The 26,674-nt window shown below is 53.7% G+C and overlaps 1 protein-coding gene across 1 annotated transcript; it reads right to left on the bottom strand.

Moving 5' to 3' along the window:
• Window positions 1-8,201: 8,201 nt before the first annotated feature.
• LOC140704268 (uncharacterized) lies at window positions 8,202-24,355 on the bottom strand (the record flags this gene model as incomplete). The annotated part of the gene is made up of 8 exons (XM_078386419.1): window positions 8,202-9,336; window positions 9,898-10,040; window positions 10,433-10,598; window positions 18,805-18,873; window positions 19,190-19,332; window positions 19,745-19,910; window positions 22,922-23,143; window positions 23,631-24,355. Coding segments are annotated over 8 exons (2,567 nt in total), but the record flags the coding sequence as incomplete, so codon positions are not given.
• Window positions 24,356-26,674: the final 2,319 nt, after the last annotated feature.

Here is a 26,674-nt window from a genome sequence, read left to right as displayed (position 1 = left end):
CAGCAGTATGTGGACCGAGAACTCCCAGAAGTACAAGCTGGATTCCGAAGAGGCAGAGGAACTCGAGACCAAATTGCTAACTTGCGCTGGATTATGGAGAAAGCCAGAGAGTTCCAGAAAAATATCTACTTCTGCTTCATTGACTATGCGAAAGCCTTTGACTGTGTGGACCACAGCAAACTATGGCAAGTTCTTAAAGAAATGGGAGTGCCTGACCACCTTATCCATCTCCTGAGAAACCTATATGTGGGACAGGAAGCAACAGTTAGAACTGGTCATGGAACAACTGAGTGGTTCAAAATTGGGAAAGGAGTACGGCAAGGCTGTATATTGTCCCCCAGCTTATTTAACTTATATGCAGAATACATCATGCGGAAGGCTGGACTGGAAGAAACCCAAGCCGGAATTAAGATTGCCGGAAGAAATATCAACAACCTCCGATATGCAGATGATACCACTCTGATGGCAGAAAGTGAGGAGGAATTAAAGAACCTTGTAATGAGAGTGAAAGAGGAGAGTGCAAAAAACGGTCTGAAACTCAACATCAAAAAAACTAAGATCATGGCCACTGGTCCCATCACCTCCTGGGAAATAGAAGGGGAAGATATGGAGGCAGTGTCAAATTTTATCTTCCTGGGCTCCATGATCACTGCAGATGGAGACAGCAGCCCTGAAATTAAAAGACGCCTTCTTCTTGGGAGGAAAGCGATGACAAATCTTGACAGCATCTTGAAAAGCAGAGACATCACCTTGCCAACAAAAGTCCGAATAGTCAAAGCTATGGTTTTTCCTGTCATGATGTATGGAAGTGAGAGCTGGACCATAAAGAAAGCAGACCGCCGAAGAACTGATGCCTTTGAATTGTGGTGCTGGAGGAGACTCTTGAGAATCCCCTGGACTGCAAGGAGAACAAACCTATCAGTTCTAAAGGAAATCAACCCTGAATGCTCACTTGAAGGACAGATCCTGAAGCTGAGGCTCCAGTACTTTGGCCATCTCATGAGAAGAAAAGAGTCCTTGGAAAAAAACTTGATGTTAGGAAGGTGTGATGGCAAGAGGAGAAGGGGACGACCGAGGATGAGATGGCTGGACAGTGTCTGCGAAGCAACCAACATGAACCTGACACAACTCCGGGAGGCAGTAGAAGACAGGAGGGCCTGGCGTGCTCTGGTCCATGGGGTCACGAAGAGTCGGACACGACTAAACACACACACACCCCCACTCAGCCAAAAGATCTGCTCCCTTCTCAAGGGTGCTTGCACGCACCCTTGCGCACGTTACGTGTTTCCTTGCACCTGCCCTTCCGAGGGTCGGCCGCTTGCCGTGGCTGCCCCTGTCCTTCTGCTCGGCGCTGGCTGGCGTGGGGACGCGGGACACTCCGCCCAGGCGCCGTCCTGCTCGAGCAGCTCTTGGGCGGAGCCCATCTCCGAGATTTGGCCCTGGATCGTCCCGAGGATTGGATCCATCTGGGGCAGATTGCTCGCCCCGTGGGTGACTAGAATCCGGGTCTGGGGGAGGAAAGAGTGATGGGCTTGTGAACAGAGAATCTGGGGGTGGGGAATCAAGAGCAAGCTGGTCCCTCGCAAGCCATTTGACGACAAAGGGTTTTCTATGCTTCTGTTTGAACAATTGAATAGATTCCAGGGATGGATTTCCGCTCTTTTTAGCGAACCTCGTGCCAGCTGCTGGAACCGGCAGCCGCCCTGGGTTCAGGCGGTGGTCGGATCCTGTACACGTCGGATCAGAGACAGATAAGGTTCAAAGGCAAACTCCCGTGAGAAAGGTGGTTGTTGGCGGCGGCGGGGGGGGGGCGGAATCTCAGGCCACCGATAATTTCTCAGCCGAGTCCACTTCTTCTAGGGCTTCTCGCGAGGAAGGATGCTAGCGGCCGGGCCAAGGCAGAGGTCCGAACGCCCTGAGTTGACAAGAGGAGCTTTTCTGGAATAGGAAAACTTTCTTTATCATCGGAGGGGAGGCGTTGTGTCCAACGTCAGGACAGGCGGGAGGATGTCCAACCACCGGGAAGAAAAGGGACGAAAAGACAATATTCTCCCCACCCTTTCAGGGGCACCGCTCCTCCTCCCCCCCCCCCGCATAGCCTCAGACTTCCCGTGTTCTTCAAGAGTCCCCTGGGCCCAGATGACTTTCTCGAAAATGTGCTTCCCGACGTGGGCGTCCACAGCCGAGGGTTGTCGTCCAGCAAGTAAACGTCGTCCGCGTTGCAGTCGTCCGCCCGAGCCAGGCTGACCCGTTCCTTCTGGCCACCGGGCAGGTTCACGCCCTGAGGAGGAGGAGGAGGAGGAGGAGGAGGAGGAAAAGCAAAGGCACCCTGGGGTGTCCGAATGGAATGGGCTCACGCAAGAGGTTCCACCTCCCGTCAGGAAGGTGGTTTTATAAAAAAAGAGAGACCTCAGCGTCTGGAGTTCTCCTGGATTGCGAGGCAGGGGCGTCGGATGCCGGGATCTATGGCGGGAGCCTAACGAGCGCGGCGCCTCGATCAGGCCGCCTGCAAAAGCTGCCTGAGGGTTAGGGCGCACGTCCCACGTCAAAGGGACTTTTCCCACAGGATGGCTCGTCTACAAAGCAAGGTAAGGATCCTGCAAGCGAGACCTCACCCAACACGGGGAGTCCAATATCCAAGAGACGCTCTCGTGACCCGAGAAGCCCGGACAGGGACAAACTCGGCCTGCAACGACTCCCGGGAGAGACTCCAAAGGTCTGCTCTCCCCCCCCCCACCCCCACCCCCACCCCCGGCTACCTTTCCTCCAGTCTCGGTCTGGTCTCCCGATGGGAAACTCTCCCGGTCCGGCAGCAGGGCGCCGGCCTCCAGCCCCCTCTTAGACTGGCTCCCCTTCCTTTCCAGCCCAAAGAGGATGTTCTGCTCCAGAGCCGCGTTCTGGATCCAAGCTCGTGGAGGGACGTAGGCGACCGAGCCCTGCTGCAGGGAAAGGAGAGCCGGAGGTTCAGGATTGGGCCCCCCTCTCCCCAGCCACCTGGCCCGGCACTCCCTGAGTCGGCGGCTTGCTCGTCCCGAGACCCGCTCCTTCCCGCCGCCTGCCACCCTCCTTGCCCCACACCGGGAGACACTCGGCCCACGAGAGGGGCCAGTGGGTCAATTTGGGGGGGAAGGAACGGCTCAGGGAAACGTGTCCCCCCCCGACACAAGGCGAACCACAGGCGAGAGAGGAAGGCGGCACTTCCAGAGTCACCGAGAGCCGGTCGAGAGAGAGAGAGCTCCTTCCTCATCTCGGCCAGGAAGACCACCCACCCCAAGCCCCCCCCCCCGCAGCACTCAGCCCCCAGCCTTCCCAAAGAGGGGCAGTGCTGAACTTGAGGAAGGAACCACGAGGAGCGAGCCCATTCCCGGGCCTCGACATCCCACCCAAGAAGCAGCCCAGTTCCTCCTCCGCGGTTTTCTGCTTTGTGTTTTGGATCTTTAAAAGAACACACGCAAACACACCCCCACAAGGGCAAGGAAACCGCTTGGACGGAGACGAAGCCTTCTCGCTTTTCCATTTCCCCCCAGAAGCGCCGAGAGCAGGGACGATTTGCCGCAGCCAACCTGACCGACGAGGGCAAACGATCGAGCGGCGTTGCGGGACTGCGAAGGCGATGCGAGGAGAAGAGCCGAGAGCGCGTTCAGTCTCTGCTCTGCCACCTCAGGAGGGAAGAGGCAGGCGGAAAAGAAAAAGGGAAGGCAGGGGTAGATGGGTCTAGATGGAGAAGCAGATGGGTCTGTCTGTCTGTCTGTCTTTCTGTCTGTCTTTCTTTCTTTCTTTCTTTCTTTCTTTCTTTCTTTCTTTCTTTCTTTCTTTCTTTCTTTCTTTCTTTCTTTCTTTCTTTCTTTCTTTCTTTCTTTCTTTCTCTCTCTCTCTCTTTCTTTCTTTCTTTCTTTCTTTCTCTCTCTCTCTTTCTCTCTCTTTCTTTCTTTCTTAACAAAGGCTACTGCAGGTTCCTTCAAAACGAGAGAAATATTTTCAAAAACTGAATATAATCACTGCACAGGGGCAGAAGGAATTTCCAGGAACTTCTCAGAAAGGACTTATGATCACTGGTTCCCTCTGGGCAGCAAAGTGGGAGAAAACCTAAACCTTGCGCGCCGTGAAAAGCTCAACTCCCCCCCACACACACACACACACACAGGGGAAGGCAAGGCAGAGTCTTACTTATGCAGCGAAGGCGGGTCGCTCCCGGACCAGCTGAAGGCGGCGTTCTTCACCACCACGCTGTTGCCCTCCGTCCGCTAAGGAAGAAGGGTTTTCAAGCCCGTCAGAGGGAGGCACGAAACGCAGCCCTCCTTCCCAGGCCTCCAGAGTAGAAACTGAACTCACAGCCTTTGATGGCACCTCGGACGATACTGTCCAGAATAGATCCAGCTCTTCGAGGGAGAGAAACACTCGGAGGCGCTTCAGAGACACGCTGGCCGAAACAGGGAAAGGCACACGAGGGGAAGGGACAGGGGCGCCCGTCATTTTGGCCTCCGGGACGTCTGTCCGTTCAGCCCACCCCAAAACTAGGTCCCTCAAAAAGATGGACCCTCAGCGCGTGACGGATCTACAGACTTCGCTGCCTGCTGGCAAAGGGGGTCGTGGGAAGACTTTTCAGGGCAGGACTGGATGGGGTCAGAGGCGCCTCCCCACAAAGTGATGGGGGGGGGCTACACACCACACGCTGATGCAGGGAACCCACCTAGTGCTAGAAGGGAATGAAAAGAGACTCCTCCAGGTCGGGCGGCACCGAAGACCCCAGTTGCCCTAGGGGGCAGTAGGGAGGATGATGGGCTTTGCCCTCCACGCCCCAGATGCCTCCAGATCCACTTAGCTACTGCAAGGAGCCTAATGCTGGGCGAGAGAGAGGAAGGTTTAGCCTGATCTGGGAAATGAAGATGCATGGTCTCAGCGAGCAGAAGTCCACAGACCACACACACACACACACACACACACCGAAGACCCAGCTTGGCCTCAGACCCACAAAGGCTCCCTAATTCGGCCCCAGAGCAGCTGCTGGGCCTGGAGAAGTTGCCTCCTGCAGGATCAGACCGTCCGGCCCTTCTGTCCCGGAATCAAGGGCTCTGACGAGCAAGCTGCCCTCCAGGGTTGTTGGTGGCAAAAGGCCTTTTGTATCCGACACAACCTAATGAAAAGTGGTGTGTGTGTGGGGGGAGTCAGATTTGCATTTGTCCCCCTCCCCCAATTAAAACGGAAACTCAATTCACCTTCTGAACAAGGCTGGTGGCCCTCCTGCACGTTGTTTCAGCGAGGAAGAGATCTCTGAAACCAGGAGATGGCTTCCCGTCTCTACCCATTTCATCCGCTGTGCCAGGAGGGGCTTGCCGTGGGTCCCCCGGGGGACCCAACGCAGCCAGACCCACAGAGGGCCCACCCACCCACCCCAGCCCCATAGCTAGCGGCCAGGCCACCTCCCACCTCCCACCTCCCACCGAAGAACGAGCCGACATGATAAAGGACAAAAATGGAAGGGACCTAACAGAAGCAGAAGACATCAAGAAGAGGTGGCAAGAATACACAGAGGAATGGTATCAGAAAGATTTGGATATCCCGGACAACCCAGACAATGTAGTTGCTGACCTTGAGCCAGACATCCTGGAGAGTGAAGTCAAGTGGGCCTTAGAAAGCCTGGCTAACAACAAGGCCAGTGGAGGTGATGGCATTCCAGTTGGAACTATTTAAAATCTTGAAAGATGATGCTGTTAAGGTGCTACATTCAATATGCCAGCAAGTTTGGAAAACCCAACAGTGGCCAGAAGATTGGAAAAGATCAGTCTACATCCCAATCCCAAAGAAAGGCAGTGCCAAAGAATGCTCCAACTACCATACAATTGCACTCATTTCACATGCTAGCAAGGTTATATTCAAAATCCTGCAAGGTAGGCTTCAGCAGTATGTGGACCGAGAACTCCCAGAAGTACAAGCTGGATTCCAAAGAGGCAGAGGAACTCGAGACCAAATTGCTAACTTGCACTGGATTATGGAAAAAGCCAGAGAGTTCCAGAAAACTATCTACTTCTGCTTCATTGACTATACAAAAGCCTTTGACTGTGTGGACCACAGCAAACTATGGCAAGTCCTTAAAGAAATGGGAGTGCCTGACCACCTTATCTATCTCCTGAGAAACCTATATGTGGGACAGGAAGCAACAGTTAGAACTGGATATGGAACAACTGAGTGGTTCAAAATTGGGAAAGGAGTACGGCAAGGCTGTATATTGTCCCCCAGCTTATTTAACTTATATGCAGAATGCATCATGCGGAAGGCTGGACTGGAGGAATCCCAAGCCGGAATTAAGATTGCTGGAAGAAATATCAACAACCTCCGATATGCAGATGATACCACTCTGATGGCAGAAAGTGAGGAGGAATTAAAGAACCTTGTAATGAGGGTGAAAGGGGAGAGAGCAAAAAACGGTCTGAAACTCAACATCAAAAAAACGAAGATCTTGGCCACTGGCCCCATCATGTCCTGGGAAATAGAAGGGGAAGATATGAGGCAGTGACAGATTTTATTTTCCTGGGCTCCATGATCACTGCAGATGGAGACAGCAGCCATGAAATTAAAAGATGCCTGCTTCTTGGGAGGAAAGCGATGACAAACCTTGATAGCATCTTAAAAAGCAGAGTCATCACCTTGCTAACAAAAGTCCGAATAGTCAAAGCTATGGTTTTTCCTGTCATGATGTATGGAAGTGAGAGCTGGACCATAAAGAAAGCAGACCGCTGAAGAATTGATGCTTTTGAATTGTGGTGCTGGAGGAGACTCTAGAGAATCCCCTGGACTGCAAGGAGAACAAACCTATCAGTTCTAAAGGAAATCAACCCTGAGTGCTCACTGGAAGGACAGATCCTGAAGCTGAGGCTCCAATACTTTGGCCATCTGATGAGGAGAGACGATTCCCTGGAAAAGACCCTGATGTTAGGAAAGTGTGACGGCAAGAGGAGAAGTGGACGACAGAGGATGAGATGGCTGGACAGTGTCTGCGAAGCAACCAACATGAATTTGACACAACTCTGGGAGGCAGTAGAAGACAGGAGGGCCTGGCGTGCTCTGGTCCATGGGGTCACGAAGAGTCGGACACGACTAAACGACTAAACGACGACGAGCTGAGGGAACCTGGCCCAGGATTTTCAGCCAGACTGCAAGTGTTTCGATTTGTAGTCTGTAACAATACAGTATATGATTGTGATACAAATTTTAACAACAATAAATAGAAGAGGCACATTGTTTGTCTCTTTGATAATCATCTATGGCGACCCTTTTCTGGTGGGCATCTCCGTCCCTCCAGGGACCTATTTCAGCTCCCACGAGTTCCCTCTCAATCTTGCTGTTTCTAACCCACTTTTTTGCCAAGGAGGTCTGGATATTCTCCCCAGATCCTCCCTTAAGCTTTGTCCTCACAACCTGTGAGGTAGGAGGACCAGGTGGGAGCGTGGAAGTGGTCCAGAGCCAGTGGGTTTCACCTCTGAATAGGGATAGGAAACCCAGTACTGTACCTGCCTCCTCATTCAGCATTCTCCTCAACCCCTCGGCCACCTTGTCTCTCTCTCTGTTCCCTGCAGGGTCTTGGAGCGGTACTCTTCCCGCCTGCTCTGTACTGTTTTCCTCCTCCTCAAAATACTGGGCTATCTCCTCAGCCCTTTCTTCCTGGGAGGCAGAGGCTGAAGCCAAGAGAAGAGGGGCCTTTGAGCCTAACCCTCCTTCAGGACAACATGGCCACCACCACCATCCCATGGTCACACTCTCTCCTGGATTTTCTCTGAATTCCAGGACCCCCTCCTCCTTACTCTAAGGAGTCAGTTTGCCATAAACATAAATAGTGTCCAGTGGGTGTTCCTGCTCTGCCCCATAGGAATTGGGTCGTCTGCTCTGTACAGAGTCAGAAAGATCTGGGGAGTTCGGCTGGAAACCACCCAGCCAGCTACCAGTCAATCCCAGTCTTCCTGTTGCTGGTTTTTTAGGCAGACTGGATAGCTCTGGGCTGCAGAGCTAAAGGCTGGGAGTTCGATTCCTCCCACTGGGCCTCCACGGAGAAAAACCAGCCTGGGTGGCCTTGGGCAACCTGCACAGTCGCAGAGGAAGGGAACAGAAACCACGTCCGAGTACTTTCCACCTGGAAAATCCTGGGCGTGAATGTTATTATTTATGGGGAAACTATGTGAAGGCTAGTCAAATGTCACACCACATGCTGAATTTCAAACATGTTTTATGGATTCTGCAACAACAATCCCCCAACATACAAAGAGCAAAACAAACAAAAAACAAACAAACCTGCCCCATTATCTGGGGAAAGGGTTCAGATATTTTGCTAAATTAGCAAACAATTCTCTCTAAAAGGGCTTGAAAAAACAAGAATCCGGAAATGCTAGTCTTCTTCTAACAGGAGGGCTGCTACACCACGGTCTCTTCAAAACCAGGATCAAATTCCACATCAACCACCTCCTTGCCCTCGTCTCCCTTAGAACCTGAACGCCAGCAACACCTCCTCCTCAGGGCAGCCAGCCAGCCGTGACCCCTTGGCAGGCCCTCCCTCAGCCTCCTGGGAGCCGAAGCCCCTGACCTGCCATGAGGAGGAGGAGGAGGAGGAGGAGGAGGAGCGCCGCCTTCTCCCCTCCTCTCTGCTGCTTGCCTGGGCCTCTGTGCTTGGTGGGGGATACGAGGGGCCACACACCCCCAGGCGACCATCTTCCTTTGCACCTGCAACTGCTCCAAGGTGAGCTGCAAAATGGCTTCGTCCGGGTAGTAATAGAAGATACGGTGGAAGGCCAGGATGTCTTCTTTTCTGAGGCCGCTTGTCATGAATCTCCTCAGCATGCTGAGGTCCTCCAAGACTTCCTGGGTGGCCTCTTGCAGTTCGGCGGGATCAAAATTCCCTTCGCCATCTTGGACGCTTTCCCAAATGATCTGGCTTTGCAACTCCGAGGTCCGTGTTCCCCCGGCCCCTGCGGTGATGACCTCCACGACCTTCAGCCTCCCGTTCCTGCTCTTGCAGACGCCTCGCACGTCCACTCTCTCGGTCAACGCCTCCAGGGCAGCCAAGTCTCTTTCCCTCTCCGCTGTGAGCTCCAAGGTCAGCTCTCGGCGCCGGAACCACTGCCAGTGCCGCTGACAGTGCCGGTGCCAGTGCCGCTTCCACTGCCTCACTTGGGCTCGGTCCAGGGTCCGATAGGTAAGAGGGTACTGTCCCAACCCTTTGTATCCTGTGGGCTCTGCTTTCTGTCCTTGGATCTGCGCTCCTCGCTTCGGACGGGCTCCCTGGAGAGACAGAGGGATCCCGGACGCCGCCGGTCTTGCGGAAGAAGCAGACACCTCGTCGCTGTTTCCCTGTTCAGATTGGGGTTCATTGTTCATTGAGGGAATTAAACAATGGAGGTTCTTCCGTAAAGCCCCTCACTTCCTGCTGGGTCCCCCCTGCTTACATGGACCAACATCTTCCACAGCCAAGAGCATAATTTATTTATTGCTAACTGGCTAAAATTCTCACCTCCAACTTGCTCAAGGCTGTGTACTGGGAGCTCCTCCCGTGGGGACCGGAGGGGGCCTGAACCCAGAGTGCCCCCCACCAAAGCCCAAGTCCTGCCCTCTAACCTCAGTAGGACAACCAAGGCCCCCTTTCAGCTCCAGGGAAGTTCAGGCGGCCCCCGCAAGGCGGAACGTATGGAAGGTTTAGCCAAGGGTCCGCAGGGCAGCCAAGCAGCCCCCCCCCCGCCATGGCCTGGCCTTTGAGGGCTGTAAATCTGGGGGGGGGGGAAGAGAGGGGTGGCCACTCTGTGGCCCTCCCTGATCTGGAATGGGAAAAGCCACAGGGAGAGTCTCCAGCTAGCAGGCAGCAGGTTAAATCCTGGCAGCTCTGAAGGCTGCCCCACATCCAGTGTGGACACTCACTGCGTCAGCTTGGATAACGGTGGCCCACGATGCTGTCAAGTCCTGGCCCGAAACGAGGTGCCTCGAAGGGGACAGGCCAAGGCATGGTCTGGTGGGGCCGCCGACTGTGATCCTGGTGGGGTGACCCACAGCTGAAGGGTGCTCTGTAGACAGCAGAGGGGGAGAGGGAGGGACGGACGGGGGGAGAGAGAGAGTACATGGCTTAGCGCTGGAAGGGGGTGACAGGCTGGGAAAAAAAGGCTTCTTCTCCTTGCATTTGGAAGTCAGGCAACCCCGGATGTCTCATCTCAGATCCGTGGGAAGACAGGGGGAAACGGGTGGCGGGGAGGCACGTGGGGGCCCCTGCCCTGCACCCATTGAACGCCCAGGGTAAGTTGAAAGGTAAAGGCTCTGTCGCTCTGCCGGAGCCCCCGAAGTCCTGGAAGAAGACGTTCCCCGGGTGGCATTGGCCTTTCGCCCACCGAGGCGTGCAAAAGGGGGGGGGCACCGACCCCTCCTTCGGGAACCACCTTTCAGAACAGAAAAGAGACGTTACCTCCGGCACCCAAAGGAACCAACGCCGTCTGCGGGTGTGCCCGATGCCCCGTGTCCTGCTGGGATGGCGGGAGCGGCCGCAATGCGGGGGCCTGGCAGGCCCTTGGCGTGGAGGAGATCCGGCCCCGTCGCCGCCGTTGCTGCCAGAGGACAAAGCGCACGCAGTCCTGAAAGGGGAACAGGGAGAAACGAAGGTGCTGGCCATCTAGGAGACGGAATTCAGCGACTGGACACTTTCGAGGCTGCAGAGGCTAACCAAACAGGCCGAGGTCCGTCTGCAAGCGCCATCGTACGTCTCCCTCCTGACCTCCTGTCGCTGAACCCTTCGCTTCAAACTCCTCTTTCATCAGAGCAGGTACCACAAAGCCTGCCCAAAAGGTCTCGGACGGCTTAGTCTTCCTAAGCCTGGCCTTGGTGGGAGTCCCTTCGCTTCCTCCTGAGGAGGAAAGGGCTGCTGGCCGGCCACAGGGGGCTAAACGGCCCATTTACTTACATAAGAGGGAACCTGGAAAGCTAATTAGTCAGGATAGCTTTGGTCTCCCGGCCTACTGGGTCCACTGGCTGTCATACCGGGGTGTGTGTGTGTGTGTGTGTGTGTGTGTGTGTGTGCCAGGAAGAGGCACTCTGTGCATGTCCCAGAACGACACACGCTCTCTCCACCAAGAAGGTGCCTTAGAGAGGTGGGTTATCCTAATCATGACAATGTGTAGCCACCAAATGGAGTTCCAGGAAAGTGTGACTTTGTGACAGCTGCCGTTTCCTGGAACAGGGAAGGGGGCTGTTCAGTGAAGCAGAAACAGGCTTTCCATTTCTGTGGGATAGGGAAGGGATGGCGCTCCAAAAGTGAGGAGGAAGAGTCCTCTGATTCAGAGGAACTCCAGCAGGGCAGGGCGGGGCGGGGGAAATTCCGTTGCTCCCTTCTTTCATCTTTAAGCTCCTCCTGTCGAGAAATGAAGTTGAGAAGCGTCCCATCCTTTGAGGAGGAGGGAGACCCTGCAAGAGAGTCGGGAAGCCTGCTAACCATGACATTGGAGGAAACCGAGGAGGCAGTGCTGTCAGAGGGTTAGAGTGCAGGAAGACAGAAGGTGGGAGACCTGGCTTTGCATTTCCCTCTGGACGGGGGGGGGGGGTGCGCAAGGGCCAGGCCTGCTTGGCAGAAGGCCTGGAAATGGACCTCTGGGGCAAGGGAGGGCGTGGCGTCCAGCCGTGGTCCGTGTCAAGGCAGAGCGGCCTTGGAGGGCATTTTGTGGGGGGTGTCAGGGAAGGCACATTGACTATCATCCCTCGGGCAGCAAAATGTCTTGGGCGGCCTCTGGCGGAAGGGCAGTCGTGCCAGAACAGAAGAGGTTTGGGTCTGAGTTTTTATGGAGTGCTTGCAAGAACGTTCCACCAGCCCGGTTCAAGTCTCCCATTTAGTGAGCATGCCACTACTCCAGCTTTCGATATTTAGGAATCTGGTTAGCAAGAAGCATAGATCAACTAGTGTATAGGAATTACAAGGCTATATGGGCAACTATAAAGAAAAAAATAAAGAAATGCGGAAAACTAAATCTATCATTATTAGGGATAATAGCAGTAAAAGCCTGTATTTTACCAATATTATTTTTGTTTCACAATACACTCCTAACAACCAGAAATGAAAAATATAAAACTATGGCCAAAAAACCCAAAAAAAATTATTGCAGGAAAAGGAAGAAAAGTAAGATTCATAAATTCTGTAAAATATTGACCAAGTGTAAAAAGTTTAGCAATACTGCATTCAATAAAATATTATGAAGCTTATGAAGGACATTTTATTTCGTGCCTGGGTAGAATTGCTCTAAATGTTAGTTGGTGGTCCTCTTGGAAGGCAAGGTCCATCAGCTGGAAGCCTGTGTTCTAATCTCCGGACTATCAGAGAGGAGGCCGGGTAGGTGGGGCTCGTCAGCCACGGAAGGCAGCCCATCTAGGAGAAGGAAAACTCCAATTTCAAACCTCCACTGCCTTGTGGCTATATCCACTCATGGAAAAGGCTTCAGGAGTAAACCTCGAGGCAAAATCCAGAGCCGGAGTCCCAGAGGCAGTTCATGTCGTTGTGGCAACTCCTGCGATATTGCTGGAACCAGTTGTATTAGGTCTTGCCTTTCCATTGGACTATTTCAGCGACGTGGAGAGGGGGGATTGGCTGCTTGGGTAACAGCCTATCCTCCATATTACTTTACTTCATGCTCTGGAAAGGACACACCAGCTTTGCATACAGTGTCAAAACAACACAAGAAGTAGCAGTTACCAGTTATAAGTCTTTGCTCGATTGGCGTAGAGCAGGCTTGTCCAACCCACGGCCCGCGGGCTGCATACGGCCCAGGTCGGCTCGTAATGTGTCCCAGTGCAATTTTTTATTTTTTAAAAAATTCCAAAGTTTCAAGTTACACTGCTGGTGCTTGTGGCCAGAATGCGGCCGGGGCACATCACAACGGTAGGGGGGAGAGAGGGAAGGAAGGAAGGAGCAGGAGAGGAGAGGGGGGCTGCGTGACTGCATTGCGCCATCCCTGTCAATAGGTGGACCCCCTCCCGGCCCCATAAAGCCACCGGAGTCAAAGCTGGCAGCCTCTGCTGTCTGAGATCGCAGCTGCCGGTAAGCGCGCTTGGAGTGGGGCTGTGGAGGACGGCTAGGGCTCCCCCCCCCCCATGCAGCCCAAACCAAATTTATGTGTGGCCCAAACCACACTTTCATCTTCTATTGTGGCCCAGGGAAGGTGAAAGGTTGGACACCCCTGGCGTAGAGCATGACACCAGGAGCTACTTCCGACGGTGGGAGAGGTCACTGCACCTCACTAGGTAGCTACTGCCCACCTTAAGCTGGGCAGTCCCCAGCCAGTAAGGTGCTACCTCGCCACGGTCTGTTAACCTCACGGGGTGTGTGGGTGAAAGCCGACAAGCAGATCGACAACTCTGCCCCATGCAACAATCGTAAGATTGCTGTAGACGTAGCATATCTGGACATCAGCAAAGCTTTTATTTATTTGACAAAGTGCCCCATGAAATCCTGATGAGCAAGCTAACTAGGTGTGGGCTGGATAGATCAAGTGTCAGGTGGATACACGACTGGCTATAGAATTGTACTCAGAGGGTGATGATGAAGGGGTCCTTCTCTAACTGGGAAGAGGTAATAAGTGGGGTACTCTGAGGCTCACTCCTGGGCCTGGTGCTCTTCAATATTTTTTATTAATGACCTTGATGAGGGAGTGCAGGGAATGTTTGTCAAATTTGCAGATGATACCAAATTGGGCGGAACAGCTAATACGCTAGAAGGCATAAACTAAATTTAAAGTGACCTTGATAGGATGGAACACTAGGCCAAAAGCAACAGAATGAAACTCAAGAGGGATCAGTGCAAAGTCCTGCACCTCGGAAAAATGAAACCAATGGCAGGGTTACAAGATGGGGGATACCTGGCTCAGCAAAACTGCAAGCGAGAAGGATCTTGGAATTGTCATAGATCACACCCTAAATATGAGCCAACCGTGTGATGTGGCTACAAAAAAAAAGGCAAATGCTATTTTAGGCTGCATTAACCGAAGTATAGTTTCCAAATCCCACGAGGGGCTAGTCCCCCTCTATTCAGCACTGGTTAGGCTTCCCCTTGAGTCTTGTGTCCAGTTCTGGACACCACGCAGCCTCATCCAGCACACCAAGCAGGTGAAAGCCGAAAACTGGCAACTGCGCAATGAACTGCTGAACCTCACCAAAAGAGCTCAAGGCCTGAAAAGCATCGTGCACCAGCTCAGCGAGCAAAAGGAGCAGCTCCTCCGGGAGCTCCAGTATCAGGAAAACCTGGCACAGATGCGGCGCTGGCTAACGCAACAACCAGGAGCGGCAAGGGCCACCCCTTCCAGCAGTAGTCTAGCAACGGAGCACATTCTCAGCTCCACCCCTTTTACAGCTCCTCAGACGCTTGGAAGCAAGGATCCGACGACGTTATCCACACAAACGCTGAACTGACAGGAGATAGCTTGCCTGCGACAAGTCAATCCCCCTGAGTAGGGAGCCGACCGTATCCACTGGAACAAGGGAACCACCAGGCCGGGCTCAGCTGGCATGAAAGGATGGAAGACAGGGCGATGCAGGCTGCCTCATGACTGGCAAGCGGAGGGCAGACTGGGGGAAAGCCTCGCACAGAAGCAAGCAACTGTTTGGGGTAGGACAACAGAAGCAGACAAGGCGCGAAGCGTTGGTATCTCGTCACTGCTGAGCAGAGAAATGTGAGAAGCCCGACAATAATAAAACTATAATAAAATGTGTAGAAGCTATGGGATAGGTTATCTGGTTAAGTTCACAGTGTCTACCCTGAGGAAGACTTGATCAATAAGATGCCTGATGCACCAAACTTTTACATTTAAAAGAATTAGTCTGAGTTCTCGAACAGGAGAGGGAGGAGAGTCCCAAACCTATCCAGGCCCTCGTTTTTGTGCAGAGAAGCCTTTAAGAAGCTTCTGCAGGATGAATGGGATCGCTCAAAGTCTGACAAGATCCTTCAAAACAAAAGCAGAAGCAAGACGCGCTGGTTATATATACTGTCCCATAGTGCGTAAAGCTCTCTCTGGATGTTTCTAAAATAATTTTTATTTACGCAGGCTACACATTCCCTCCCCCAGAAGAAAGCTGGGTACCCATTTTACCAACCTTGAAGGATGAAAGGCTGAGTCAACCTCAAGCCACAGACTTGAGCCCAGGATTAAACGCAGATCTTGAGCAGGGTCTTCTCTGAGGCACTGAAGTTCAGCCACTGCACCCGGAGGCTCAGCAACAGAACTGCAGGGCATTAGAAACTAACAGGGAGACATATGTCACCTTTAGAGCCTTTCCTGTTGTCATGGTCACATCCTGACAAGGATGGCAACAAAGATGGTTGGTATAGCTTGCTGACTCTCCGTGGAGCGCGCTTGCATCTTGCCACTATGGCGCTATGGAGTCAAGCCAGTAGTGGGCCAGTTTGCGTCCTTGGATGCCAGGTGAACGCAAACTGTGGTGAGGATGCCAGAGGGTGTGGGTGTGTGTGTGTCTAGGGCGTGTGTGCCTCCATCTCCACATCCCTTGGCTGCTCCTACTTCCACGAGGCCTCCTTTCTAGGGGTCCTCTTCCCGGTGGTCTTCCACCTCCCCTTCAGCACAGGAGACGGAGCTGGACTCTGGCGTAGAGGCTTCATGCCAACCCCCCCCCCCGCCCGGCTCTCTCCAAGTTAGCTCCGCTGTCTCCTCCTCCTGCACTGAAGGATGCTGCCTCCTGCCGCTCTCCTGTCTCCCCTCCTCTCTGCCTTTTATGCTCGGCTGTCCCTTCTTCTCTGGCCTCTCCACAGCTATCGGGCCCTCCCACCCGGTTGAGGCAGCTTCCTCTTACCTTCCAGAGAGGCACCATTGCAAAAATCCAGAGCTGGTCGGGGGAGTGAGGCTGCCTCCCTCCCGAGAGAGCTTCCCCATCGCCAAGGTTAGTAGTTAGGGGGTAGGGGTAGAGATTAGGGTGAGAAAGAAAGGGTTAGGGTTGTCTTGCACGCTTGTGCTCAGAGGGCCTTTCATGCTGGACTGTTTCCATGGGGGGGGGCGCTCCGTCCCATTACACCAGAGGGCCTTTCCGGAGGGTTAGAGCGTCCAAGTGTTCTTCTCCCCTCCCCGTCCCCGCAAATGGCATGGGAAGACGGGTGGCCCTCAAGGGGGCCTGAAGATATGCGGACAGCCCCACGTGCCCATGGCGCTTCAATGGGGTTGAAGCCAACCCACGTGCCTGTCTGTGCTTGACATCCCATCAAGATCCAGGGAAAGACGAAGCCCCTGATCTCATGGGGACCTGGGGGGGGGCAAATGCTTCAGTCCCACGGGAGGCTGGAAGGGGGTGGAAAGGAAGGGCCCGCTGCTTCTCCCCGCCCTGTGCCCAAAGGGCAGATTCCAGGAATGCCCTACAAGGCTAACAAGATCATGAAGAAACCCCACAGCCCAGAGGAGCAGGTGGGGGCTTTTCCCAACACCCAAAAAAAGAGGCATGCTAATAGGTCAAGGCCAAGGTGGTAGAAACAGGCTGCATTCCAGGACCCCCTTCTCCTTACTCCAGGGAGTCAGTTTGCCATGAACAAAAATAGTCTCTGCCCCATAGGAATTGGGTCGTCTGCTCTGGACAGAGTCAGAAAGATCCGGGGAGTTCGGCTGGAAACCACCCAGCCAGCTACCAGTCAATCCCAGTCTTCCTGATGCTGGTTTTTTAGGCAGACTGGATAGCTCTGGGCTGCAGGAGAAAAACCAGCCTGGGTGGCCTTGGGCAACCTGCACAGTCGCAGAGGAAGGGAACAGAAACCACGTCCGAGTACTTTCCACCTGGAAAATCCTGGGCGTGAATGTTATTATTTATGGGGAAACTATGTGAAGGCTAGTCAAATGTCACACCACATGCTGAATTTCAAACATGTTTTATGGATTCTGCAACAACAACCCCCCCAACATACAAAGAGCAAAACAAACAAAAAACTGTCCCATTATCTGGGGAAAGGGTTCAGATACTTTTGCTAAACAAGCAAACAATTCTCTCTTAATACAGAGAAAAAAAGGGCTTGAAAACACAAGAGCCTGGAAGCGCTAGCCTTCGTCTAAAAGGAGGGCCGCTACATCGCGGTCTCCTCAGAGCCAGGATCAAACTCCACATCACTCCTCTCCCTTTGAACTTGAAGAACAGCAACACCTCCTCCTCAGGGCAGCAAACCAGCCATGATCCCTTGGCAGGCCCTCCTTCATCCTCCTGGGAGCCGAAGCACCCCAGCTGCCATGAGGAGGAGGAGGAGGAGGAGGAGGAGCGCCGCCTTCTCCCACACTCTCTGTTGCTTGCCTGGGGCTCTGTGCTCGGTGGGGGACACGAGGGGCCACCCCCCAGGTGACCATCTTCCTTTGCACCTGCAAGTGTTCCAAGGTGTGCTGCAAAATGGCCTCGTCCGGGTAGTAATGGAAGCGATTGTGGAAGGGCAAGAGGTCTTCCTTTCTTAGGCCGCTTCTCATGAAACTTTTCAGCAAAATGAGGTCCTTCGAGACTTCCTGGATGGCCTCTCGCAGTTTGGCGGGATCATAATTCCCTTTGCCATCTTGGACGCTTTCCCAAATTATCTGACTTTGCGTCTCCAAGGAACATGTTCCCCTGGCCCTTCTCTTAATGACATCGATGAGATGCAGCCTCCCATTCCTGCTCTTCCAGACTCCCATCACTTTCACTCTCTCGGCTTCTCCCTCCGTCCCGCCAGCTTGCTCTTGGGTAACCGAGGGTCCTTTTCCTTCTGCTATGGGCTCCAGGGTCAGCTCTCGGTGCTGCCGTCGCTGCCTCAGTTGGGCTCGGTCCAGAGTCTGATAGCTAAGAGGGTACTGGCCCGTCCCTTTGTAGCCTGCACACACGTCCGCGCATCCTGTTGGCACTGCTTTCTGCCCCTGGTTCTGCTGCGCTCTTTGCTTCGGACGGGCTCCTTGGAGAGACAGAGGGATCCCAGAAGCAGACCCTTCCTCGTCGCTCTTTCCCTGTTCAGATTGGGGGCAGGGGAGGGCATGAAACACTGGAGGTTCTCCAGATCTTGACTGAGGCCCATAAAGTCCGTCACTTCCTGCTGGGTCCCCCCTGCTTACATGGACCAACATCTTCCACAGCCAAGAGCATAATTTATTTATTGCTAACTGGCTAAAATTCTCACCTCCAACTTGCTCAAGGCTTTGTACTGGGAGCTCCTCCCGTGGGGACCGGAGGGGGCCTGACCCCAGAGTGCCCCCCACCAAAGCCCAAGTCCTGCCCTCTAACCTCAGTAGGACAACCAAGGCCCCCTTTCAGCTCCAGGGAAGTTCAGGCGGCCCCCGCAAGGCGGAACGTGTGGGAGGAAGGTTTAAGCCAAGGGTCCGCAGGGCAGCCAAGCAGCCCCCCCCGCCATGGCCTGGCCTTTGAGGGCTGTAAATCTGGGGGATGGGGTGGCCACTCTGTGGCCTTCCCTGACCTGGAATGGGAAAAGCCACAGGGAGAGTCTCCAGCTAGCAGGCAGCAGGTTAAATCCTGGCAGCGCCTGCAGGTGTTTCTGGGAGAGAGGCTACTCCCCACCCCCACCCAGAATCCTGCTCTCTCTCTATATATATATGCCATCCTGGCAGCACGTGTGGGGCAGGAGAGGGCAAGGACTGGGTGGATGACGGGTCATTTCCTCCACACTCCTGAACTGTCATATTAGTCATGGTCAGGCTGTGACACCCCCACAGACACACAAAAAAAAGGATAGGAAAGGAAGTCTCCTCTTTGTGAGGTTTCCTTGCACTTTCCCTAATAAAAATTTAGGCAACAAAGAAGATGAAAAATGTGAAGCCCTTGAACAAGAAGAAAATCCAGACTCACAGGTTCGTTTTCTTCCTCCTTGTGAAGCTCCCATTTTTCCCCAGAAGGGAGAGACTTCTGAAGGGGTCCCTGTCAGAAACGGAAAAGTCACGCCCTGGAGGCAACGGTCCTGGGTATTCCCTTGAGTTGCTGGGCAAAACAGCCGTAGCGCCCCCTATGGGGGGGGTCTGAGACTTCCGCCTTCGTAGGAGCCCCGACCAGCGGCCGAAACTCCTTGCAGGAACTCCAGCCGGACCCGCTGAGGAGGGAGGCCAGCCTGCGGACGGTGTGGCAGCTCGGACGTCCACAGCGGCTCCCCACTCCACCTCCAGGGGCCCCATCCCAGCTGAGCCCCCTTTTGAACCCAAGCTCTGAAGGCTGCCCCACATCCAGTCTGGACACTCACTGCGTCAGCTTGGATAACGGTGGCCCACGATGCTGTCAAGTCCTGGCCCGAAACGAGGTGCCTCGAAGGGGACAGGCCAAGGCATGGTCTGGTGGGGCCGCCGACTGTGATCCTGGTGGGGTGACCCACAGCTGAAGGGTGCTCTATAGACAGCAGAGGGGGAGAGGGAGGGAGGGGGAGAGAGAGAGAGAGAGAGCACATGGCTTAGCGCTGGAAGGGGGCGACAGGCTGGGGAAAAAGGCTTCTTCTCCTTGCATTTGGAAGTCAGGCAACCCCGGAAGTCTCATCCCAGATCCGTGGGAAGACAGGGGGAAACGGGTGGTGGGGACACAACGGGAGGGTAGGGGAGGCACGTGGGGGCCCCTGCCCTGCACCCATTGAACGCCCAGGGTAAGTTGAAAGGTAAAGGCTCTGTCGCTCTGCCGGAGCCCCCGAAGTCCTGGAAGAAGACGTTCCCCGGGTGGCATTGGCCTTTCGCCCACCGAGGCGTGCAAAAGGGGGGGGCACCGACCCCTCCTTCGGGAACCACCTTACAGAACAGAAAAGAGACGTTACCTCCAGCACCCAAAGGAACCAACGCCGTCTGCGGGTGTGCCCGATGCCCCGTGTCCTGCTGGGATGGCGGGAGCGGCCGCAATGCGGGGGCCTGGCAGGCCCTTGGCGTGGAGGAGATCCGGCCCCGTCGCCGCCGTTGCTGCCAGAGGACAAAGCGCACGCAGTCCTGAAAGGGGAACAGGGAGAAACGAAGGTGCTGGCAATCTAGGACACGGAATTCAGCGACTGGACACTTTCGAGGCTGCAGAGGCTAACCAAACAGGCCGAGGTCCGTCTGCAAGCGCCATCGTACGTCTCCCTCCTGACCTCCTGTCGCTGAACCCTTCGCTTCAAACTCATCTTTTATCAGAGCAGGTACCAGAAAGCCTGCCCAAAAGGTCTCGGAGGGCTTATTCTTCCCAAGCCTGGCCTTGGTGGGAGTCCCTTCGCTTCCTCCTGAGGAGGAAAGGGCTGCTGGCCGGCCACAGGGGGCTAAATGGCCCATTTACTTGCATAAGAGGGAACCTGGAAAGCTAATTCGTCAGGATAGCTTTGGTCTCCCGGCCGACTGGGTCCACTGGCTGTCATACCGGGGTGTGTGTGTGTGTGTGTGTGTGTGCCAGGAAGAGGCACTCTGTGCATGCCCCAGAACGACACACGCTCTCCCCACCAAGAAGGTGCTTTAGAGAGGCGAGTTATCCTAATCATGACAATGTGTAGCCACGGAGTGGAGTCCCAGCCAGGGAAGCGTCGTTTCCTGGAACAGGGATGGGGGCTGTTCCTTGTTCGGTCGGCTTTCCATTTCTGTGGGATAGGGAAGGGATGGCGCTCCAAAAGTGGGGAGGAACAAATCAGCAATGCCGTGATTGGCCATTTGAGGAGTAGAATGGCTGCCATGCTAAAATTCCTGGGCTGGGAAAAGAGACAGAGTTTTCAATAGTAATCTGATGTTTTTCTTTTTTAATAATACGTTTGAGGTGGATTAGTGTAATAACTCAAATAAAATATCCGTATCACCTTCCCCGCACACCTCTGGTACTGTACAAATACTTGATTTGTTTGACTGGCTACGACATAAAGTCATGTTGGGGGGAGTTAAAACAGAAAAAGGCATTCTGTGCAGTACTGAGATTTCATAATCATATAATAAGGAAGGAAGAGCAAGTATAAATAAATACTTGCTTCAAAAGGAAGCTTGTGTTTGCATGCAGGAGGACTTCCAGGCTTAAAATGGCTTTTTGGCTGTGGAGAATCGGTTTCAATGCTATATTTTTGTCTTTGGGTTATGAAAGGGTGAATTCAGACGATTGCAGGCCTTTGCACTTAAACTTAGTTTATAATATTGTTGAGGCAGCAAATGCTACCATCTCTCATGGTAGGACACATCAAGTGACCTTGGTTAGAATTTGCTCAAGTATAAGATGGGATCTGGTGGAGAGCGTTAGTTACTCATCTGTTCTATGGAAAGAGTTTAAATTATTGCCCAGAGGATAAATGTTTGCTGGGTTCAAAAGTGTATTTTGGGGTGGGAGGTGTTGATATGAAAATGTCTCATGAAGAGGTTTATATTTATATGAGAATCCAATTCATACATTTCACTGGACCGATGAACCTTGAGAAACAGTCTGTACAAGTCCAGCTTAGTGGTGGAGTACAAACACATTTATTTGTCCCTATACAATAGTTACACTTTCCTTAAGACTGGGGTGGAGAACTGGTTTGTGGTGTGGGGATGCATCTCCGTGCTTTAGAGCTGTGCAAGTTGGATGATGGCAGGTATGGCCAGGCCGTAAATATCATTTGCTTTCTGGCTGCAGTACAGGGCAAGGTGAGTGAGGAGCCCAGCTGCATGTATACACCAGCATGGATTGCAGAAATGGCCCCTATCATAGAGTACATGAGTTTGAGAAGATGCTTTTACTACACAGCGGAGGATGTGGGATGGATGTAGCTTCCTATTGTTATTGGTGAGCAGAGATCAGAAGATTCCTCTGTGCCCTTGACCTTCTCAATCTGCAAAATGAACCGTGGTGGTAGGGAGATAATTGATTAAGGATAACATGTGGAATACCCTTCTCCCCTACTCTGTTCCTGTTTAAGAGGGTGAATAATGTTGGATGGGGAATTCTTGAGCAGCGGGGCTTTGAAGTGTGAGCAGGACATACCTCAGATTCTTTGTGAACTGTATTGGGATTGGACTGGATTAAGGCTGCAGAGTGGAAATGTTCATATCTGTTTTTATAGCCTAACTGTGTTATAATCTAGTGGTCCAATCTGGGAGTTTTGGTTGGTAGCGTATGCCTAATAATACCTCACTGGTTAATGTAAATTGTGGTATGAAATGCTTAAATATGGCAGAATCCCAGGAGGTGAAGTTGATAAATACTTTCATGAATCCTTGTTCCCCGTCAGGTGTCAGAACTAAAGGAATCTGCAAAAAAACATGGGGTAACCTTAACATATGCCTGTTAGTGTCATTGCCACCTACTTTTATTTTGGTGGCCTTGATCCCAGTTTAGTTATGGGTGGCAAATGACGGAGAGGAAGGTCTGGTTTCTGCCTTGCAGATATTATAATAAGGCATTTTACTTGGTCTTTTGGTGTTATGCTAAAGGAGACAAAGAGGAAGTCAGAGGTACTTTAAAGCTATCTGGTAGAAGCCCTAGGAGTGGTGCCTCCTCAGTGATTATACAGCAACTTGGATCCCATGTGAACTTGTGCAAGGCAGACCCTCCTCTCTCGGTCCTGCACATTCTTGGCAGTCAGTCGCTAAGATTTCTTTGGGAAGAAATCTCAGGCACCAACTGACTTGGAAGGATGGAAGGCTGAATGGTTGGGAGTATTCTGCCAATCACTGATACTCAAGGCAGTTTTTGGTTCAGGGTCCATCCATTTCCAGAATACGGGGTATTACATTGGGTGAATATTCTTTGAGGTTCAGTCCCCTCTACAAGCCAGACTAATCCTGAATGGACAGACTTCATTGGCATAATTTAAAAGCTGTGGATACTATGGCAAGGACACAATGCTTTGTGGCTTGAGATACTTATGTGTATTATCAGCAAGAATCCTGTCGACTGTTTACAGCAGTTATGAGTGCCACTGTATAACTCACAATAGTGATTTACTACTAAGTCAGGAGTTGCCACTTTTATTTCTCATCCTGTGCCAAGTCACAAGGTAACAAGAGCCCCTTACGTGAAGGTGGCCTGGCGTCAAGCGGAGCTGCCCGGGAAGGCGTAGGCACTCCTCTGTCTCTTTCCATTTGCACCCAGAGGCCAGGAGGACGCAGGTGACCCCCAACAGCAACGGGTGTTCTTCCAAGCAGGGAACGCGACCCAAGCAGCGATCGGCGTAGTTCAGGGCCAAGGGGAAAACGGCCTCCTCCTCCTCGCGGCACCTCTGCTGCTCCCGGCAAACCTGACGAAAGGACATAAAAGGGGAGGGAGGGTTGGTTTGCAAGGAAGGCTCTGTCTAGGGGGGCATGAAATAGGGGGCCGTACCCAATCATCGAGGGGGGGCACTGCCTCAGGCAGCAGAAATTGGACAACAGGAACTTGGACCCTTTATTGTGAGCCCTTTGGGCCTTTGGCCCAGTTAGTCTGACCTGTAACCCACCTATTTGTTTTGCGGGGGGGGGGGTTGTTGGGGAAGGCCCATTGACTATCCTCCCTCAGGCAGCAAAATGTCTTGGGCGATCGAGGGGGCGATCCTAAGCATAGCTCCCGGGCACCTGAACCGCCCCCCCCCCGTCCGTCCGTCCCCTCGGACCCACAAAGGGAAAGAAGGCAGGGGCCGCGGGAACAATCCGTGGGGCGGCCTCGCCATCATCGGGGCACCCCATGCGGAGAAGCTGGCAGGGATCGGGCCGAAGGGGGGGGGGCGGCCGGGGAGGCGAGGGACCCACCTCCAGCATCCAGGCGGCCACCCGCTGCCGCCCCTCCGGAACCAGCGGCGGCGGCAGGGGGCGCCCTTCCCGGGCGCGGCCTGTCCCGGGGAAGAAGAAGGCAGGCGGAGGAGGCCCGGGGGGCGTCGTTGGGGAGGAAGCGCGAGGGGGGCGGTGGTGGTGGCGGCGCAGGGCAGGTCCTTCCGAGGGCCCGGCCGGGGGGAAGGTCCCCTCCGCCGCCTCCCGGGACAGACTCGCCCGCATCTCCTCCTCCTCCTCCTCCTCCTTTTGCGGCCCCCGACGACGACGACGAGGACGACGGGGCGAGAGAGCCGAGCAAGCCGAGCCCATCCAGCCCAGCCAGCGAGCAAGCGAGCGAGCCAGCACGATGCGGAGGCGGAGGAGGAGGCGCCCCTGAGGCGTGGCGGGCGGCTCGACGCTCCCTCCGGGCACGTGGCGCCAGCCTGGAGCCGGCCGTCGATCAAGGACCCTCCCCCCGCACAGAAAGGGCGGGCGCTCCTCCTCCTCCCCCTCCTCCCGGGCAGCAAGAAGGGATTTGGCATCAAGGGATGGAATGGCGGTGGGGGGGTTGGGGGGGGAGAGACGGGCTTTTTTGCAGGCTGTGTTGCCTGGTGGGCGGGAGGCGCCTGGGAGGCTCACAAGCCCCCCGCCCTTGTCGTCGTCGTCCTTGCTGCTGCTTTGCTCCCTTGTCAAGCGCCAGGCTGGCCAAGTCAAGGCGGCCTTCGCTGGAAAGGAAGCATTGATTTCTAAAAATTTCCCTGCATTTCAAGCACTCCCCCCCTCCACAGGAGCCATGGATCTTCCTGGGTAGACTTTACAGTTTTAAAATGGCTGCGTGATTTTGATTTAAAATCAAAATTAATTAAAATCAATAAGGTGAATCATCGCAAAACAGATTTGACTCAAATCACTGGAGACCTGCATATTTTAAATTCATCTTCCAGGTCTGCAGCACCAGCTTCCTTCTGTGGGAAACCAGGAGGTTTCAAGATTCAACCCCATGAGGGATGGGAGTGTCACAGGGAGGGGACTCAGCACTCCTGCCCTTCTTGGGTCCTTTTATGGACTCTCATGCCAAAGGAAGAAAGGCTGACTTTTCTTTCCTTGGTTCCTGCAAGATGCTGACAGGAGCCAGGTTAAGAAGGCTGGAAAACCACGTTCAAAGTTTCTTTGTGTTTCATTCCAAAATGGGAGCTGTGGGGAGACGTTCCTGGGCGAGGGATCTCTGCCAGAAGGAGCTTTTAAGGGGATGTGTGGGTGCAGCCGCTCTCCCTCCCTCCCTCTCTCCCCTCAGGTCGAGGGGGCGGAAGAAAACTAACTACACCACACATAAAGAGGCAAAATCACAAATTATCCATGAAGAAAAAAAAGCTGTTATTCCTCCAGCTGTTATTCCTTATTACAAAATAAACAACCCTTTCCCTTCTGAGGGGAAAAACGGTATTCTCTGAGTCGACGAGATGAGGGAGCTGCGGATCAGCCTTCCTTCACATCTTCCTCATCGTCTCCCCTCGTGAGGAAATGGCGAGCGGACAGGAATCGCCTGCCCTGCTCTGCTTTGATGAACTTCTGTCTGTCAGGAAGGCCGTTAACTACTTCTCAGTTAATAGAGCAAGAGTCCCAGGTTCGACATGAGGGAAGACCATCTTCTCCCTCGTCACCGCCCCTCTTAAAAACCTCTCCTGAGGGGGAAACTTTCTCTGAGGGCAAGAAATCAACGCAGAAACAGCCCCCCCCGCGTCATAGCCGTTGCCATGCGCATGCGCCGTTTCAAGGAGCCCGCCACCGCCTGGAAGCGACGCGCCTGCGCAGAGAAGAGACTGCGGGGGGAGGGGGGGTCGTCGTTGTCGTTTTTTACTTCCCGCCCTTTTTTTTCTCCCCACCTTTCTTGGCCCTCCAGGCGAGCACTTGGAGGAGGGCTATGGGGGAAGAAGAAGATGGGGGCGTAACGTTGCCCCCCTTTTGCCGCCTCCATCTCACCTTTCTCTCAGCCGGCCCTAAAGAGAAAATGGGGGGCTGGAGGGGGGGAAAGAGCCCCCCTTCCTCCCCAACTATTGTCTCTTCCCCTCCCTGAGTTGCACACACACACACCCCGCCTGCGGTGCCCCCTTTCCCTCCCTTCATCCCTGGGACCTTCTGAGGCGCCTGCCCTCCTCATAAGAACTTAAGAAGAGCCCTGTGCTGGATCAGGCCAAGGGGGCCCCTCTTACTTCAGCTCCCTGTATCTCACAGCAGCCCCACCAGAAGCCTCTGGGAGTACATTTGGAGGTCCCTTTCAAGCCTGGAGATCATACGGCAATGGTCTTTTTCTCTAGAAATCGGTCCAACCCCCTTTTAAAGGCATCCAGGCCAGAGGCCATCGCCACAACCTGTGGCAAGGAGTTCCACAGACTAACCACATGCTGGGTCAAGGAATATTTTCTCTCACTCGTTGTTGTTCTCACTCTTAGCTGTTAAGTCCTCTCCGACTCTTCGTGACCCCATGGACCAGAGCACGCCAGGCCCTCCTGTCTTCCACTGCCTCCCACAGTTGGGTCAAATTCACATTGGTCGCTTCGGTGACACCGTCCAACCATCTCGTCCTCTGTCATCCCCTTCTCCTCTTTCCCTCACACTTTCCCACTCTACCAACACTCAATTGGAGTGGTTTACCCCTGAGGGTTTTGGTATTGTGTTAGAGGGAAAAGAGCTCCCCTCTATCCACGTTATCTCTCCCCTGCATCATTTTATACATCCTAATCATGTCTCCCACCCCCCCACCCACACACACCTTTTCTCTGGACTAAAGAGTGCCAAAAGCTGTTGCCTTTCCTCATCAGGGAGGGGCCCCAGCCCAGTCATCATTTGAGTCACTCTCTTCTGCACCTTTTCCACTTCCACTCTGTCCTCTTTTCCCCTCACCTTCTGTCTCAGAGGGACCTTCCTCTGAGGGGGATTTGGGGGCAAAGGAAGCTTGCCTGTCCGTTTTAGGGCAAGAGGCATTGGACCCTTTTCCTCTCTCCCCCACCCCCTATGGACTGATGCTCTGCAGGGGTCCTTCTCAT

The sequence above is a fragment of the Pogona vitticeps genome, chromosome 2 (genome assembly GCF_051106095.1).
Source record: "Pogona vitticeps strain Pit_001003342236 chromosome 2, PviZW2.1, whole genome shotgun sequence".
In the NCBI taxonomy this organism is placed as follows: domain Eukaryota; kingdom Metazoa; phylum Chordata; class Lepidosauria; order Squamata; family Agamidae; genus Pogona; species Pogona vitticeps.
The sequence above is the reverse complement of the archived record's forward strand: the minus strand, read 5'-3'. Positions and strand labels throughout refer to the sequence as shown.